Source organism: Aedes albopictus, chromosome 3 (genome assembly GCF_035046485.1).
Source record: "Aedes albopictus strain Foshan chromosome 3, AalbF5, whole genome shotgun sequence".
Lineage (NCBI taxonomy): Eukaryota > Metazoa > Arthropoda > Insecta > Diptera > Culicidae > Aedes > Aedes albopictus.
Window position 1 is genome coordinate 317,212,378 of NC_085138.1, and position 19,566 is coordinate 317,231,943.

The 19,566-nt window shown below is 39.1% G+C and overlaps 1 protein-coding gene across 5 annotated transcripts in view; it reads left to right on the plus strand.

Annotated features, from left to right (window-relative positions):
- LOC109407899 (eukaryotic peptide chain release factor subunit 1) overlaps positions 1–19,566 on the plus strand; it is a 92,563-nt gene that overhangs the window by 55,951 nt on the left and 17,046 nt on the right. For 3 of the 5 annotated variants that reach the window (XR_009995663.1, XM_029865544.2, XM_029865543.2), the window contains exon 2: positions 10,041–10,248. Coding sequence is in view for 4 of the 5 variants with exons in the window: in XM_029865544.2 (XP_029721404.1) it covers positions 10,163–10,248 (86 nt within the window). In the remaining variant the exon portion in view is untranslated. Of the gene's footprint in view, positions 1–9,610; positions 9,876–10,040; positions 10,249–19,566 lie in introns of those variants that run through there. The other 2 variants (XM_029865545.2, XM_062842563.1) reach the window with 2 other exon arrangements.

Here is a 19,566-nt window from a genome sequence, read left to right on the forward strand (position 1 = left end):
TCGTGAAAGGTCCCGAGTTGGCGGTAGAGTGTGTTTCGACGACGAATGCAGGTGAAGCGCTCCGGGACCTGTACAGGCGGTCGCAGGCACTAGCAGATAGTCTGTGGAAGCGGTGGATAGCGGAGTACGTGCCGGCGATCAAACAATGGACTAGGTGGCACAGAGAGACTCAGCCCATCAGCCAGGCCGGGGCAATCTGCAATCTGGACGCATGGCGTGGTGATCGAAGTGTACCCTGGTGCTGATGGCATAGTCCGGTAAGCGCTGGTGAAGACTGCAAAAGGAGAGTATTTAATGAAAAATGCGTCGGTATTCCCGGGCAGAAAAGAATTACAAAACAATTGCAAGTTTTACCATTCGAAAAGAATTACTGAATGGTAAAACTTGTCATTGGTTTGTTTGAAATAAGTGACAAAAGGGCAAAAATAATAACTGACATTGTTCGATAAAATAACTAAAGAATGTCAAATTTTGACATTACAATGGCAAACCAAGAACAAAAAAATTAAGATTGAGAATTGCAAAATATACCATTATTGAGTTATTGAAAATAGAACAATATCAAAATTAGTTATTTCCTTGTCATCCAAAAGAAGGGTATATTAAGTTGTTTATTCCAATAACAAAATTAAAACTTTTTTTTTTTGGATGGAAAGTAATTGCAAACAAATTTCTAAATTTACCATTAGAATAACTAAAATTCAAATTTTGTCATTATGTTGTTCTTAATAAGAGCCAAAACTGCGAGTTCATCAAACTCGCAAAAGGTCAACAATATCTCACCAATTGCAAAATTTGTTATGATAGCAAAATAAGACATTCAGTAGTTATTCTTCCAAATTTTAAAATGACAAGCGAATGGCATGTTTTGATATGATATCATATTATGCTATTCACATGTTGTTTTAAGCTCTTCATAAAGAACTCATGAATGACAAAATAAGTTATGATAATAAAATTTGTTATTCTTTTGTTTTTGGTTTGCCATTCACCTCTACCCGGGTTATGATTGCTTGCGTAATTTTAAGCTATTTGAGCAAAACGGTGTGGATGACTGTGTCTTTACATTTCTCGATTTTTCGTCTCTTCAAATCTTGTACTACAACACCGAACGTGCCTCATTTCCAACAATATCTTGATTAAATCTTTGGTTACATTTATTTACATGCTAGCAAAATTGTCAATTTATATTGCCTAGAAGTCGGCCTCTTGAAAAAAAAAAACAAATATGTTTGGACACCCTACTAGTATCGTGATCCTTGGTGACGTCGGAGAAGTGAGATCTCGTAGTAACATTTTAGGACGTTAGTGACAGATATCAATTTGCTTCTGGTGAAAAATAAACTGGTTCGAAATATAGCGCGCGAACAAAGTATTCTCAGAAATACTGACGTCACGTTTTCGACACCTACATGTGATTGGGCTTCGCTCGCCGATGATTTTCCGTCTGGTTGGAAGCAGCTAGCTAGTATGTTACAAGTCAGTGACGGTATGTTTGGGTTTATGTAGCATTACACAGATCTAGATGTTTGTTTGCTTACACGAATGTTGGTGAAACAGTGTAGGTAGTGCTCAAAAAAAGAGAATTTGTAATCTTCGTCCCCGTTACCTCAACAGAGAGATAATTTTGCAAAATCCATTGAGACCAGAAGAGAGAAAGGGAGCTGCACACTCAGTATTATTTACACAAAATAATTAAGTTGATCTACTACCCTGGGCTTTGGATCAATATTGTCTAGGAAAGAGTGTCTTCTGAGGGCCCTCTTGTTTCAATTGTTGCTAGTGTTGTTAAGACATATTTATTTATTACTTTATTGTATTTTTTTCTGATATAACAACATTAGATTAATAGGTGCGACAGGAGTGACCATCAAAGCAACTTATGTCCCTGGATAATTCGATCTAATAGCCAACGGCTTCCTCAATGGCCGACTGGGTGCGTGCTTTGGGTGGCGGATTTAAGCAAAGGAAGGGGAATCATACTTCGATTGACTTCATCGGATAAAGTGCCATCCGATAAGCGTTCTTGTGTGAATCACCTTCCATCGTCTCGCAGTCAAAATTGAATTTAATAAAGCGAATGAATGTTAAAAAAACCTAATTATTAAATCAATTGTATTACAGATTTGTCCTCATTTCAACTCTAAACATTATTTTCATTACTGTATTAATTTCAATATTTAGTTATAAAGTTTAAGAAAAAGTATAGCTACACATGACTGCGAGACGACGTGGACCACATTGAGGAAATTATTAGTCGATATAGGGTAGTTGGACCATTAGGGAGGGGCCTCTATTTTGGACATTTTTCTGCTGTTGCTCGGCTGGTTGGACTGGTTGACCGTATTTCTTTTGCGCGGTGAGATATTTGCATTATCTACTCAAGCACGGGAATTTGGGACAGTTGGTTCGATGTTGATTGGGTTGTGACAGGGGGATGTTCGAGATGGTTGCCACTGCCAGATGGTTCGGCATCCTAATCAAATGTTGAAATTTTTAAAGGCCCAGCTATGCTGCAAATACAAAATATTTTATTTTCTTGGAAATATAATTAATATTATTCATCAATTACATTAAATTATATATTCGTGACGATTTTTTTTTCCTGTTTGATCGCACACACACTAATACTAAACAATTACTGCTATTATTCATAACATAAACACTATACACATAAAAATTACTAATCAATTTTTCCTTCTTTGTTTTTCTTTGTTTTTCTCTATAAAATGTTGCATGGTTCGAATCCCTGCGGAACATGAACGGTGCATGAGCACAAGCTTTTTCAGATTAACATATGGAAGATCTTCGAAAGACAACCAGAAGCTAACAAACACAATCTATGGGGGAAGTATCATCGACATATGTAAGTAAACAAATGTAAAATACTCTCCATGGAACCTGAATTCTAAGCGTGCAAAGGTAAATAACTAACATACGGCGGGAAACAAGAATTTATCAGGAAACTAAGTGGATGGGAAATTGTACTTCGGTTTTTCACATTGTAAATGAAAATTTAACTAACGTTACGCGTACGAACGAATAACTAGTTTTTAAGTAGTTTTCTTTTTTTCAAAAGCTCTAATTCTCTGTTTTTGCAAATTTGTGGAACTTTTTTATCTCGTCGAATTTTGCAGCCGAATAGCATTGATATTTTCAAGTCCATAACTCCCGGCGCGAGTTGCAACACTTAATTTTGCTTATAGTTCCGAAGCTAACGCGTGAGCAATAACTTAAAATGCTTTGTTGATGTCAATGCGTCTCGACTCGACGAAAACTGATTACCTAATTCTTTGACTAAGCTGGACAACATTACGTATGACAAGGAAGATAATTTAACGTTTTTAAATGTTGGTTTTATATGGAAAGTGAGGGAGCGACATTTTTCTACAAGAAAAACTAGTATGACTGACAGAACAATTCGAAGATTTAGCCGTATATTGCCAGGATCTAGGAGCGATTCCTGTTAGGTGTAAATGATTATTAGTTATGAAGCTAATGCGTTATCAATGAGACCAATTAGTCTGGACATTTTGAACGAAAATTACTACTTATCTTAAATAATATTCTGCAATAAATGACGCAAAAAAATTATGACCAGCAATTACTGACATAATGTACATAACAACTTAATATAACACTTCAATAGAGTAGAGACTACATATTTGATATGGGGCAAAACAGTAACGCTACTTAAGTTTGGGAATCTAAGGCAACTAGGTAACTGACAAATTGACAAGGACATAACATACAACATGAACCTTACTACAGAAACCAATTTCACACTTTCTACCGTATTTGCATTATTGTGTCTCAAGTCTAGTCCAATACCTTTCCCCAACCTATACCATTACCCTTCCGATGGTGTTCATGTGGTCCGCACGGACTATTACGGCCATTACCCCTCCTTGATCTTCGGCATTGGATTGACTTGCGCTCTTATTGCCCCACCAACTGCTGCAAAATGAAAATGAAAAAATGAAAATAATTAAGTTGATCTACTTATACTAACGAGATGTTTGAAAGACAAAAAATATTTCGATCAATGTGGGTGATACTGTTTTTATGATGCAAGTAGTTTGCACAAGAGATACAGTTATTCGTACTGTCACAATGTTTGTGAAAACAATTATATCATGTACTAATTATATTTGTTAGTATAGTTTGGTGTTATAATACACTTCGATATAATTTTTCATTCGATAACATGTAAAACATTTTTAAATAACTGGTAACACATTGTAAAGTAATGTAGTGTGTCTCGACTTTTCGTAACTCCTACACAAAACTTGTCGAACAGATGTAGCGTGCTATCGCCATTCAATTTACCGTGAGCGTGCGGTATCAATATAAACCAGACACCAGAGTACTGAGAAACTGACGGGTCGCTCCCATCGGCTGCACGCGTTGTAGCAGTCAGGGTTGCCAAAATGTGTACTTGGTCTGCCACTCGTCAACTTTAGTGTTGTTTAAACATTAAATTTTTCAGAGTGGATTTTGTTTTTGGTAAATTGCATGAATTTATATAGCAGTTTACCAAAGATTCCTAAGATTTAGAATTTCAGAAGATTAACAACTATAATATAATAGCAAACTCTCTAGAAATACTCTTGGAATATCTGTCAGAATTTCTCACCAGATTCCTTCCGTATTTTTTCATGATATTTTTCTTGGTATATATTTTTTTAAATTCCTCCCGGAGATTCTTCCGGATACCTAACAGTATTTTTTAAAATCGATTCTGGAACGATGAAATGTATTATGAGAAGGTTCAGGGTTTTAGTAAACTTTAATAATTTTTCAAATTGTGTTTTTGATGGATGAGTTGAAATTGGATTGGTGCTTGCAGTTTTCATTAAAAAGTAGTTCAACAATGCAAAGGTCAAAAGTTACAATTAAAACAATTGGAATATCAAAAATCAGGCAGAAAATTACTGAATTTTGATAACAAACCATCGAACTCTTGGTTATGTCTACCGAAATATATGTATATTTTTTTAAGAACTTCGATGAAGCTTAACTTTCGTTTTATTTTATTTTATTGATGCACAAGGGGGTCATGGGGCCAAGTCTCCAATGTACATAAGTCCAAGAACTCACATTGTCCATAATACACCGTGGAATTTGGGAGTAGGCATTGCAACCACTTTAGCCATGCGGCTTTTAAGTTTTGCGTGGCCTTAAGGATGAGGAAAGTCGGGAGATTGATTTTGCGTATTGAGCTGTGGAAGAATGTGTTGTTAATTAAATGGTCAACGTTATTTACCGTTGCGTATTTTCACACAAAATAAACAAGTTTGATGATATGGTGCTTGATTTGTAGTGAACTAGCATAAACAGCTTTTCTTGTGATTCTTGTTCTTTTGTCTTCAATATTGGAAGCTTTGTTAATAATAACTTCAAAAAATAGAGAGACAAATAGTGTGTCAACTTGCTTCCTGCAAGTAGAAATCTAAAATATTTATCAAAAACAACAAAAAAGGACAGTGGCGCTTCTTAGTTTGATCACGAAAAGTATCGGTTCTTGTTGGCACCACGAGTGTGCATCTTTCTCTGTAGAGTAAAGATACATTTAAGCCCCGAGACCTGCGGAATTCTGTATGTACAGTGGCGTTTCGGTTTTATCACTAGTCATTTTTTTCACTACTCGCCAAATTCACTCGATTTTATCACGGTTTTCGTTTCGTTTTTGTCACGCTTTTTCTAAAATATTGTGAAACCAACATGAAATAGCACAGAACATAAAAATGTCATTGCGTAACTTCCTTTTAGGGCTATCCACAGTCTGGAGTAGTCTTGACTATGAGATTAAAGAAAGAATAGCTTTCTTTGAATGGAGAGGGTTCTTAATTTCATAGCAAATATAAAACAAAAAGCAAAATAATTTTATTTTAAGCTATATTATTGAATACTAGCTGTCCAGAAAAACTTTGTTTTATCAAGTTGTGATGGTTGGACAACTGTTGAGGTTATTGCAGCACCTCACTCTAGATTGGTTTCATGTTAATAGTACTGAATTTCGTCTCGGCTAATAAAATCAGTGTTTCTACAGTTTTCATACTCGGATGATTTTCTTAACTTTTCCTACATATAAACACAGCAAGGTTGATTTAAACACAGCCATCCTGAAGGCGGATCGTACAGTGCAAAATTTATGCTGATCGGTTTCTCCGTTCATAAGTTTTAATGCCTCAAAGCGAATTAAAACTCATTTTATTTATAGAGATGTATATCTCGACCCCTCGACTAGCTGTTATGTATTTTATGTATGTGTAAATAATTTTCATTTGACGAAATTGAGGAAATCCCCAAAACCACATAACCGGATGGCCCAGATGTGTACTGGACGGAGTGACCCTCTCAAACCCGACAATTTTCAATTTCTAGTAAAATGTTTAACTCGTTGATTTGTGTATCGAGTGAGTAGTCAATTTGTGTGTTCGATGTTGTAGATTATGTATTTTATGTGAATAAATTAAAACAACTTTTAGGCCCTGAGGAAGGTCCAATAGCCGGACCGAAACGTCGGTGATGATAATAAATCAATCAACGCAATTCATAAGACTGTAAGCCAAAAAATCAACAAATTGGCACTATATTCTTTTCGATTTTCATAAAATAAAATTATAGTGATGTTCAGTCATCAGTAGGTCTGTACCAGAGGCATGTTCTCCTCTATTTGGGATATTCAGTCATTGAACATTTACCATTTTAGGGAAAAAAAAGACATTTAGATATCTGGCCAAAGCTACGGTCCATTCAAATTTTCAAGATTTTGTATGGACGAATGTCTACGAGGGGGAAGGGGGTCTAAGATTACCCAAAATGAGTCTACGTAGTTTACATACAGCGCTTGAGCAATACAATGAGTACAATCATTGACCAATTGCTAAAACAGTTGTATTTGTGAATAACGATTCCAAAATTGTGTAGCTTATTGATTTTTAATATAAAATTCACATTTATTTTTCATTTCGCCAAATTCACGGTTTCGCTACATTCACGGCTAATTTTTTTTGACCGTGATAAAATCGAAAAACCACTGTACATGAAACCGCAATGGTTCAATTTTTATTAGAAAAGTTCCAACTCATCTCAATTTCTTAAGACACAAGGTTTGCAGAAGCAGATTTTTTAGGCATTTTAACCATAGTTTGACTATTTTCAGAAAACGGAAAGAACACTGTAAATTAAAAATGCTTGGAATGTCTAAAAGTAAATGTTACGTAACGCAACTCTTAATTGGACACTTTTGATACAAATAAGTTCATCTCACAACGAAAGCGTTAAAATGTATTTAAATAAGACTGTCCCAATTTTCTAAAATGACATTTTTTGTGGATAAACTTACTGGTGAGTCGCCAAATTCTATTACAATCCAAAGTGGATCACAGGCTAGAAAAGTTTGAGATCCTCTGCTCTAAGAATATATTTCAGATGTCGTGGAGTTTCTTCTGCTGTTTTTCTCGGGATTCTCCTTGATTTTTTTCCAATTTTTTCAGGAGTTTCAGCTGGTATAGTTTTAAAAGGTTGTTGTGAAATTTCTTTTGAAGTGTCACCAGATAATTCTCCTGGGACTTCTCTCAGTGTTTCTCAGGACTTTTACCCAAGAATTTTCCGGCGTCTCTCCTAAGATTTCTGCTGGATTTATTGTTGATATTTCCCATGGAGTTCTTTCCGTGATTTCCGCAGAGCTTTTTGAAGAAATTTCCGAATAAGTATAAGGAATCCCGGTAAAAGAAACTCCACAAAGATTTATTGAAGATATCTGCAGAGGAACTCCAAATGAATCTTCAGAACACTGGGACATTTACAGGGTGGCAACGTGAAAGTGATACACTAGTTTGGGAGCCATTCGTTGCCATTCATGCTTTTGCATTGAAAACAAGTGTGTTTGGGGAAACAGGATCTTAGATATGGGGCTTTTAAGATACAAGGGATTCACGGATTGACTCTGTAGAATATTGCCGACAGGGTTGCCAGATCTCGAGTTTTGCTCAAGACGCACGCTGCTCACAACATATTTTTTTCGGGCGAATTTTTTTTACTTTGGAAGCGTCTCTGAATAAACAAAATGATCGTGTGTATGAGGCAAGTCTTCGTGAAATTCCTGCCGACAAACGAGAGGTTCAACGATATCGAAGTGCCGCAGCGGTGATGGTTTGGGGCGCCATATCAACAATAGGCTAATTACCATGGTTGTTCATCGACCGGAGCGTAAAAATCAACAAAGAGTACTTTTTACAACAAGTCATCAAAGATCAGTTAAGAACTATTCTTCTTCTTCTTTATGGCTCTACGGCCCCACTACTGGGACTTTGCCTGCCTTGCTTCAACATAGTGTTCTTCGAACACTTTTATAGTTATTGATTGAAGGGTTTCCTTCCCCTGCCATTGCATGAATTTGTATATTGTGTGTACAATGATACACTATGCCCAGGGAGTCGAGAAAATTTTCACGACTGGAACGGGAATCGAACCCGCCGTCTCCGGATTGGCGATCCATAGCCTTAACTACTAGAACTAGGCTAACAGGAGACCCAGTTAAGAACTGTGGAAGTGCTCATAAAACACTATCAACTCTAGTGTAATTGCCGTCACTATTGCCTTACACTACACAATTTTCAGAATTCTTAGATGTTTACATTTAGGAAAATGAAAAGCTTCCCCTAATTCCATCTATTGATTATATGTGTTATTTTGATTGCTCTAGTCAGTCACAATGAATATGTAGCAGTGCTGTCAGATGCAGTCCTCCATTCGTGAGCGACCCAACAAGATCAATTCCCAATCATCCACACACTACTCATGCTGAAAGGCCATTCGTCTCAAGCGGTGGCTTGTGAGAGTGAGTGCCCTATACGTTAGCACGGGTGAAAACACTCAACTACAGAAAATTGAATGGAAATTTAACCCTGTCAGCTCTCGCTTTCAGCACGCTGCGTGCGAGTGTGAGTACCTATTTCATTTCGCTCCCATGTTGCTGATCGAAAAGCAACTTTGACAGGAAAACCAAAACGGAGAAAATGAAAAAAGCAAAATATCGCTATCATAAAGGCCTGTCGAAAAATTGCAGCACTGGTCAGATGTCATGAATTTCACGTGACATTAATATTTGAATATTGCTAATATCATTCTTCCAAGCGTGAAGTATTATAGATGGTCACCTGTTTTGGTGACAATTTTTGGGACTACAAAAGGCCAGCGAAGCTAACTGGTAACTGGAAAGTTGTCAAAGAATTTCTTTTTCGATTTTTTTGATATTTTACAAGTCTGATCTGCATCAACTACGAATTATCGCATTTTGTGTGAATTTTGTCTTGTCATGGTATATTTCAGTTTCTGTTACAATTTTCCAACAATAAAACGCCCATAACTAAGTTCGGTTATAATAGTTTGAATATTATCAATTCAAAACAATGAATAACATCTATCACACGACCCCCTCTGGCATCCCTGCCCGCTGACGACTAAACGGAACATCATCACATTGGCGACGGGGTGCGATAGTGCTCTTGTTGGTTGCCAGCAGTCTTCCACACCAACAACGTGCATTTAGTAGGTAGACACCATCAACCAACCAGGCCAGTCAGCCAGCCAGTTATTGGCTCGCAGTGTTCAGCGCCAGAGTTTTCCCCCCGTGCCGCGCGCGCTCACACACGAGGAGAGGTGTAACAAAATAAGAAAACGAAACGAGTCGGCCAGAGTGGAGAGTGGTGTCGTGCCGTGCTGTGGTGTGTTTTGTGTGCTGTGTGGCTGGCTCTCTATCTCTGCAGCTCCGAACGCCATTTTTGCCACGAAATCCGACTTTTTTCGGTTTTAACCAACATCGCAATCCGGAATTCCGTCGTCGTGCTGCACTCGATCATCTAGAGGTGGTGAAGGGGGCTGAACTGAGAAGAAAAAGAAGAACGCTGGTCCCTTGGGTCCGGCAGATAGAGAGTGGTAGATTTCAGTGTACTCAGTTTAACCGTGTGTTCCCTATTGTTTCGTTGTCGCGGATCGCCACCACCGTGTGTTGGTTGGTTGGTTCACTATAGGTAGAAAGAGGTCACCAGTCGCGTGAAAAAAGGGATTAAATCCGTGAAAAGCCCGTCGCCAGAGAAGGTTCCGCAGGGGAGCAAGTGCAGTGTGAAGCAGTCCAGGAAGCAGAACCAGCAAGATGTCGTTCGAGGAAACATCCGCCGATCGCAATGTGGAGATCTGGAAGATCAAGAAACTCATTAAGAGTTTGGAAATGGCTCGAGGGTAAGTAGACCTAGCTTTCTTTTCTCAATCATTTGAGGGGGCTTCTTTCAATATGGGCTATTGTGCCAAGGGAATCCTTTCTTCAGGATAATTATCCACTCAAGGCCCCTCTACTCCAGTAGTGCAGGAAAAGCAAAGTTTGACAAGAGTTATTTTTTTCTACATGGGTGGAAATGGCGTTGCGAGAGCGAGCATAGTGCGGAGAAGAGCTTATGCAAGGTATTATTTTTCCTCTGAATCATAAAACCTGCCCGATCGTTCACTCAGGCTCAAACAATGCCGATGATAATGAATGCACCTTTCTTTTCCCATGCTTTCTTCGAAGATTGCAGTTTTGTGCAATCCGTTCATCCACCCCCACCTCTGGCTGTATACAATGCACGAGCATTCTCAAAATGCGTCTTGCCCCCACTTGCAAACCAGACTTTGGAGTTCTTGGCTGTCTGTCACGTTCACGTTCTCTTGGCCTGATGCTGGTTTTGCGTGATTCCCTTACTGTGTGAGAGAGAATACCACCTTACTCTCCTTCTGAGAAAGAGCGAAACCTCTCGCTCTCGTGATGGGTCCCTTTCCACCCACATGTACCTACTGTTGCCATCATAGTCCACCGCCGTAGACTAGATCTCTCGTCCGTAATGTGATTCTAAATCCTCGTGGTGCAGTGACGATGATGACGATTTCTTGTGTACGTAGGAACCCCCATTCTCCTCGCACGCGTATCTTCCGCGGCTTGCTGATTATCCACCCTTCTCTCTGAGCTCGTGGATCCTACCAATACTGGTCATTCCATGTCTAAAGAGGGAATTTCAAGATGTTAATATTTAGGCTGATACAAATTTTATTTTGACTTTTTGTCTCCCCCCCCTTCAATTTTTGACTGGATTTTGCTTTTTGAGGGGGCAGATAAAAAAATATTTATCAAAATTTCGGGTCTTGCTCAAAATTCTTTAACAAATCCGATGAGTTTTTAATATTTTTCAAATTAAATACTTTATTATTTTTATCCCCCCCCTCGACCGGTCAAAGAGTGGTGGGACAAAAAGTGAAATATATATTTGTAACGGCCTTATATTCTTATTCCAGACATTTAAAATTTTGTTAGCGGTTTCTCTTGTTGTCAGAACAGTTTCAGGAATTAACCTATTTTTATTTCTCAAAGAAAAAAATATATAACGGCTGAGAACAAAATAAGCGTTGACTAACCATAAGAACCAAAATCGAAAGTCTGGAAAAGTGTCCCATTGAATTTCTCAAGGAGTATCAGAAGTAATTCCTGGAGAAATTTCTGAAGAAACTGCTAGAGGAATCCCTGAAATCAACGTCAGAGGAACGCCTGAAGGAACTCATGAATTCCTGAGGCAATTTTTGGAGGAATCTAAAAAAAGAATCCCGAGGAGTCCCTTAAGAAATTTCTTGGTGAATCCTTGAAGGAACCCCTAAATGGAGCCCAGGAGGACCCCTGAAACAACTCTTAGAGGAGAGAACTTCAGATGGAATCTCTCTTGGAGTTGGAATTTCTGAAGGAATGGCAAGAGAAATACTTTAAAAATCCTAGAGAAATCCCTGGAACAACTTCAAGAGGAATCCTTGACGAAACTTCTGGATAAACCCCTGGAGGAACTCTTGAACGAAACTCGGAAGGACTTTTTGTAAAGTCCTTAGAAAAAATCCTGAATTAATCCTTTAAGGATTCTGCGAGAGGAATTTCTGAAGGAAATTTCGTGGAATTCCTGAAATAAATTTCGTGGAATTCTTGGATAATCTAAAAAGGAGCAACTTCTAGAGAGGAAACCATGAAGAAACTCCTGGAGAAATCACCAAATAAACTTCCGGAAGAATTCCTGAAGAAACTTCTGGAAAAATCCCTCAAAGTCTTCTTGAAGGAATCTTTGATAGAATTCCTGTAACAAACCCTGAAAGAATTCCTGAAGAAATCTCTGAAGGTAATACTGAAAGGGTCCTTCAAAGAGCTCCTGGATAAATTCCTAAAGGTATTACTGGAAGGATCCTTGAAGGAGCTCCTGGAGGAATCCCTGGGAGAATTACTACAGGAATTCTTGATTGGACTTCAGGAGGAATCCGTGATGGAACTCGCAGAGAAATCCCTGTTCAAACTTTTGGAGGAAGTTCTGAAGAGACTTCTAGAAGAACCCCTTATTGAACTTTCTTGAATGAGCTCCAGGAGAAACCTCTGACGGAACTCCTGGAAAAGTCTCCGAAGGAACATCTCTGCACAAATCCCTGTCTAGAAGCATCCATGAATGAACTCTATGAGGAATCCCTGAATGAATTTATAAAGAAATCTTTGGTGGAACTTCTGGAACAATCCTTGAAGGGACTTCTAAAGGAATCCCTGAATCCAGGAGAAATCTCTGAAATAACTCCCGAAGATTTCGTTGAATAAAGTTCTGGAGCAATCTTTCAAGGAACTCGTAGAGGAATCCCTCAAGGAAATCCTGAAGGATATCCTAGATAAATCCCTGAAAGGAATGCCTGTAGGATCATCTAAAAGAACTCCTAGAGGAATTCTTGAAAAAAAAAAAAAAAAACTGGTAGAGAAACACCTCAATCATTTTTTGTAGAAACTCCTGAAGAATGTTCTGAATAAATCTCTAAAGTTGATCTTTGTACCGACTTTTCGAACCCTCTAAGCAGAATACCCTCTTCGAATGGGTGTAATCAATTTCGTACCTTTTAATTCCGCCCTATTTTGCTTATCCTTTAAATAATAAGCTATCCACTGGATAACTGACACCGAGGAAGATTACAATTGGTAGTCGAAATACGCGTATCTGTCAAAGGATAAGCAAAATAGAGCGTAATTAAAAGGTACGAAACTAATAACACTCATTCTCTAAAGTTGTTTTTTTTATAAATTTGAAAAAGTTTCCAGATATATCCCTGAATGAATTTCCAGAGAAATCATAGAAAACGCTCCAGGTGGAACTCCTGACGGTATTCCTTAACCGATCTTTGATGGGACTTGTTGTCTCTGAAGGAATTTCTATAGGAATCCCCGAATGAACCTAAGGAACAACTCTTGAGGGAGCTTCTGGAGGAGTTCTTGAATGAACTTGTGAAGATATCCTGAAACGAAATCCATGGTCGAAATCTAGTTGTGATAATATTTATATTTGTCAATCTCTGAATTTTTGCTCAGGCTAGCCAAACCAAGTGGGAATTACAATTCCACTAATTCACGGCACACAACAGAGACATGTAGATGTTCATCTAATCCGCAGGAGATTTGGATTGTGAAAAGAAACAAACCATGTGCATTATAGTTGAATCGAGTTCAGTTCTGTGCCTTCAGGGGACGGAGTAGCTTGGAGTAAAGAAGCGTCCGTCTAGAGTTTCAACTTCCTAGTCTCAATAATCATTTAAATATCGAGATTTGAAATGTTCCTGGTTACCCTGCCGGCCACAAGGGTTAAACAAATCCCTCCGCTCCAATAGGAAAGCTGCGTAGTCGTTTAAATCGTTAAATAAATTCCTAAGTCGATCCGCCAGTTACTGATAATCTCCAGGAGAAATGTGTTATCATGAGAGGTAGAATATGTTAAGAGGGAGTAGCATAGTGATGAGTTCGAAATTTCTGATTTTGCGCTTGAATGATTCTTTGAGTTCCCTCAAAGAGAGCAAGATTAAGATCAGCAGTTGTGTTTGCTTCTTCTTCTTCTTCTTTCTTTTCTTGGCGTAACGTCCTCACTGGGACAAAGCCTGCTTCTCAGCTGTTCAATGTGCACTTCCACAGTTTTTAACTGAGAGCTTCCTCTGCCAATGACCATTTTGCATGTGTATATCGTGTGGCAGGCACGAAGATACTCTATGCCCAAGGAAGTCAAGGAAATTTCCATTACGAAAAGATCCTGGACCGACCGGGAATCGAACCCGTCACCCTCAGCATGGTCATGCTGAATACCCGTGCGTTTACCGCCTCGGATATATGGCCCAGTTGTGTTTGCATGAGAGGTAGAAAATGTTAAGAGGGAGTAGCTTAGTGATGAGTTGGAGTTGTGCTTGATGGATTCTTCTGGAGCCTGGAAAGCTCCATCCAAGAGAACAAGATCTAGATCAGCAGTTGTGTTTTTATGAAGGGTAGAATATGTTAAGATAAAGTAGCATAGTGATGAGTTTGGAAATTTCTGGTTTTGTGCTTGATGGATTCTTCTGGAGCCTGGAAAGTTCTCTCCAAGAGAGCAAGATCAAGATCAGCAGTTGTGTTTTCATGAAAGGTAGAATATGTTAAGATAAAGTAGCATAGTGATGAGTTGGAAATTTCTAATTTTGTGCTTGATGGATACTTCTGGAGCCTGGTTAGCTCCCTCCAAGAGAGCAACATCAAGATCAGCAGTTGTGTTTCCATGAGAGGTAGACTATGTTAAGAGAGGGTAGCATAGTGATGAGTTTGGAAATTTCTGATTTTGTGCTTGATGGATTCTTCTGGAGCCTGGAAAGCTTCATCCAAGAGAACAAGATCTAGATCAGCAGTTGTGTTTTTATGAAGGGTAGAATATGTTAAGAGAGAGTAGCCTAGTGATAAGTTGGAAATTTCTGATTTTGTGCTTGATGGATACTTCTGGAGCCTGGTAAGCTCCATCCAAGAGAGCAAGATTAAGATCAGCAGTTGTGTTTCCATGAGGGGTAGACTATGTTAAGTGAGAGTACCATAGTGATGAGTTACGAATTCTAAGAGGAACTCCAAGATAAATTCCTGGATGAACATCAGACGGAGTCTTTTGGATTTCCAGGACGAATACCAGAGGGAATTCCTGAATACATTCTTGGAGGAACGTACTACTGAACCATGAGAAAATTCAAGAGGAATCTCTGAAGAAATTTTCTTGTAGAGTCCTCGCAAAAATTCCTAGATACTCTTGAAGGAATCCTTGAAAGAAGACCTGGAGGAATTCCTGAAGAGTCCTCTAGAGGAATCCTTGAATGAATTTCAGGAGGAATCACTAACGGAACTTTTTGAGAAATCTGATGGAACTTCTGTTAGAACTACTTGAAAAAGTCAGTGAAATAATCCCTGAAGGGACTTCTCAAAACATCTCTCAATGAACTCTTGGAGGAATCCCTGAAAGCACTTCTGCATGTCCCCGATGGTGCTTCTAGAGGAATTCTTTAATGAATTCCAAGAGGAACCTCTGACGGAACTTCTTCGAAAATCTCTGGAGGAATCCCTGAATAAACTCTAGGATGAACTCTTGAAAGAATCCCTGAGGGAAAAAAACCTGAAGGAATCGCAGAAGCAACTTTGGTAGAAATCCCTGAAGGAACAAGGGTCTGGGACCATTTGGGCAGAAGCACCTATTTTGGGCACTTGCTGCTATAACTCAGTCAATGTCAAACCGATTGATTTGAATTTTTGAACATAGCTGGATACTGTGCCTTCCTGATCGTATTTCAAAAATCAAGTCAATCGGTTCAAAAATGACTGAGTTATAGCAGCAAGTGCCCAAAATAGGTGCTCCTGCCCAAATGGTCCCAGACCCTACTTCTGGAGAAATCTTTCACGTAATACATTGAATCTCTTGAAAGGACTCCTGGGGGAATCACTGGAGAAACTCCTAGAGGAATTTCCGAAAGGACGCCATGGGGAACCCTGAAGGAACTCATAGAAAAGTCCTTCATTGAATTCCTGGAGAACCCCTAAAAATCCTTGAGAGATCCCTAAAGGAATTGCCTGGGCACGGTCACGTTCAATGTTTCCAGTAAGCTCTATGTTATTTAACCCCTTCGAGACGACTTTTTTCACCAACCTCGCCACTGTAGAACACGTCAGCGAGGTGCAAATGACCCAACCGTTCTGAAAGGGTTAAAAGAGACAGACAGAGTAGACAACGAACTAGTATGTAAAATGCAACGCCCGGTGGCACAGCCGAAAACTTTTCCTGATAGCTGCGGCAGGAATAGAATCCGCACTCTTTAGCACGGTGCCGCATGACCAAGAAGATTCACAAAAAAAAAGACACATAAGAAATCCCTGCAGTAATTCGTTGAGAAATCCTTGAAAAAACTTCAGAAGGAACTCCTTAAAATCCTTGAAGGAATTTCTATGAGAACTCCTACCTATAGGAATAACTGAAAGAATTCCTGAAGGAAATCCTTGAATGAACTCGTGAAGAAGTCCAATAACGAACTCCTAGAGAATCTCTGAAAGAGCTTCTGGAAAAATCCCTGAAGGAATGTCTAGAGGAAAATTCCTGAAGGAAACCCGGAAGAATCTACTGGAAGAATTCCTGAAAACCTCCTGGCGGAAAAACTTAGCGAAATTTTGATGGAAATCCTAAAAAAAAAACCTGAAGAAAATTGTATTGGAACTTCTGGAGAAATCCTCTAATGAACTCGAGAAGAAATCCATGAAGGGACTCCTGAAGAACTTCTGGAAGAATCACTGAAGGAATGTCTAGAGGAATACCTGCGTTAACTCCTGGATGAACCCCTAAAAAAACTCCTGGGAGAATCCCTGAACTATCCCGGACCTGTTGAGAAAATCCTGGTGGATTGTTCCAAGGTATTTCTGGAGGAATTCCTGGAGAAATCCGTTAGCAAATTCCTGAAGGAGTTCATGACAAACTTTCTGAAGGATTAGCAGATTGTTTTTTGGAGAAGCACCACTTTTTATGAACAAGTGCGTGAGTCTTCTATTTTGCATGAAATAATTTGTATGAGAGTTTTGAATAATTTCTTTGAAAAATAACTATCTAAATGGCATCAGAAATTGAGCTAAGGTACACCGGGGCAAGTTGAAACGGGTGAGGCAAGATGAAACGCGAAGTTTTGAAGTAGATTTCAATGCAGTTTGGAAATTCATCCTGCACTAAAAGCTTGCTTGAATCAAAAACTATGTGTTATGGCAGTCAAATTGTTTATCATTATTAAAAAACATCATGTTAACCCGCTGTTTCATCTTGTCCCACCCGTTTTAACTTGCCCCGGTGTACCTTAAATGAAATGCCCGATTGTTAAAAAATTGCTTCAAAAGTTAATAACAAAAATCCGGCTCCGTAAAGGACTACGCACGAATGAGCCATAGATAAACGAAACAGATAAAGCATTGTGTTACAAACATTACACGATTACACTCAAGATTTATCAATTTATAATGGAATGACCAAATCGCGAATACAGCGTGCACAGTGCAGCTAGTGTTTGTGGCGCGCGCGATACGCCTTTTGATGTCAGACGCTTTCTCTGACCTGCTACCAGCCACTATCGTTGTCCCTCCCTCTGATTACCTCCACTCGGACACCCACTCGGACTGAATTTCCCACTTCTTTGCTTCCGAGGTTTTCCGAGAAGCACATCGGGTCGGGATTGAATTTCCTTTGTGTCGTCCTACATTCTTTTCGGTTAGGTTGGTCGTCTGACGACGAGAGTTTCGTTTAGTCTGGGGCGAATACATTTGCGATGTAGATATAGAGAGTTTCCATGTTACCAACCAACGCAACGCATCATCATGGATGACGACGACGTCCTGACGGGATGATTGGTGCTTTGTTTACTACAGCACAGTTAGTGCGACCGTCATCGTCAACATCATCATCATCGTCATCGTCTGGTACAATTTCCACTCGGAAGCAACGAGGTACATATTCTTCGAACTGAGAGGTAGTAAAATTGCGCAGGACATGTTTTCGTGGAAGTGCAGACTCACAGTCAGTACTGTTCCACAGGGAGTTTTGTAGTAGGGGTTCTCCAGTATTAGAAATTGCAGTTTCTGTGTCCAAATCTATGCAGTACTCACCCTGCGTAAAGTAAACAATAAATATTTTTTTATAATAGATGGTCAGTTACTAACCATAGCATAAGGATAAATGGCATGGTAGAGAAAGCTCTCAGTTAATAACTATAGAAGTGCTCATAGAACACTTAGCTGAGAAGCAGGCTTTGTCCCAGTTGGAACGTAACGACAAGAAGAAGGATGTCCCGAGGAGCATCTCAAGCATATTTCAAGCTGGTTAAAGGGGTTATACTGACCTTGATCGGAACTTCGAACACATTGTAAGACTGTGAGACTCATTTCAAGCCATTTAACCCTTATGTGGCCGACAGGGTACCCGGGTACCCAGCGCCCATTTAAAAAGCACGGTGTAGAAAAAAGCAAAAAATTTGTCGGACACATAACGGTTAAGCAGCCTCAACGCTTCTAGGAATGTTCTCGACACATTCAACAATATTGTGTGTACGTATTTCATACGAGTAGGTCGGGATTTACGGTTTGGGAAACACTGTCTCATACAGACTACGGATGTTGGTGGGTGGAAAAAAATCATTGGTACTACAACTTGTGTGACGCATTCGGTCGTAGATCCTCATTTCCTTTGTTGCTATAAATAGACTAATTGAACGGAAGAAAATACTTTTATCTGCTGTTGTTTCTTTCGGTGGTAATCAGCCATCCCTTATGCTTTCCATTCGAAAAAAAAAAACTTGCACTGATAGGGTATCGCGCCACTTGGGCGGTGGCTTTTATATTCGTCTGTTTTCCACTTTAACTCAGTCAATTTTGAACCAATTGACTTGAAATGTTGTACACGGGTAGATGCTATACCTATCTCACCACATTCCAAAAGTTTTGTGAATTGGTTCAAATTTGACTGAGTTATAGTGGAAGACAGACGAATATAGAAGCCACCGCCCAAGTGGCGCGATTCCCTACCTATTTTTAAAGCTCTATACACACCAAATTTTTTGAAACGCTTCCAGCACAAAAAAAATCAGCAAAATAAATTGCTGAATTTCAGCAATTTTTTTGCTGAATTTCAGCACAACGTTGCTGATCAACTGTCAAAATTGCTGGATGATTCAGCAAGTTGAAAAATAATTGCTGATCTTCAGTAAATTCGCATTGCTGAATGAAATCAGCACAAAAAAAATCAGCAAAGTTTGCTGAATACCAGTAAACAAAATTTGGTGTGTAGTTTGGCCATGTGTTTGTCTTCAAAAACTCGACAATCATAATCCGAATAGTTGTATGACAAAAATATGATAGGTATTTTATCAGATGAATTAGGTGTGTTCGTCTCAGTTATGATCCTCAGTGATGAAATTCTGGTATTTCATCATGTTTGGTACATATATGCCAGCGCATGTAATCCATGGAATTGGAATGATTCACGATAAGATTACGCGTCCTGTTGGCAATCATATGCACGATGACGTCACTGGGAATGGATTTCGCCAAGTAGGTACCAGCTGACTGAACTAGAGTTTCCGAAGCGAAGCGGGAGATAGTAAAAACCTATTACAACAGCGCAAGATAATAGCAGTTTCACGCTAAATACCGCTAGTTTATGATGCTATTGGCTT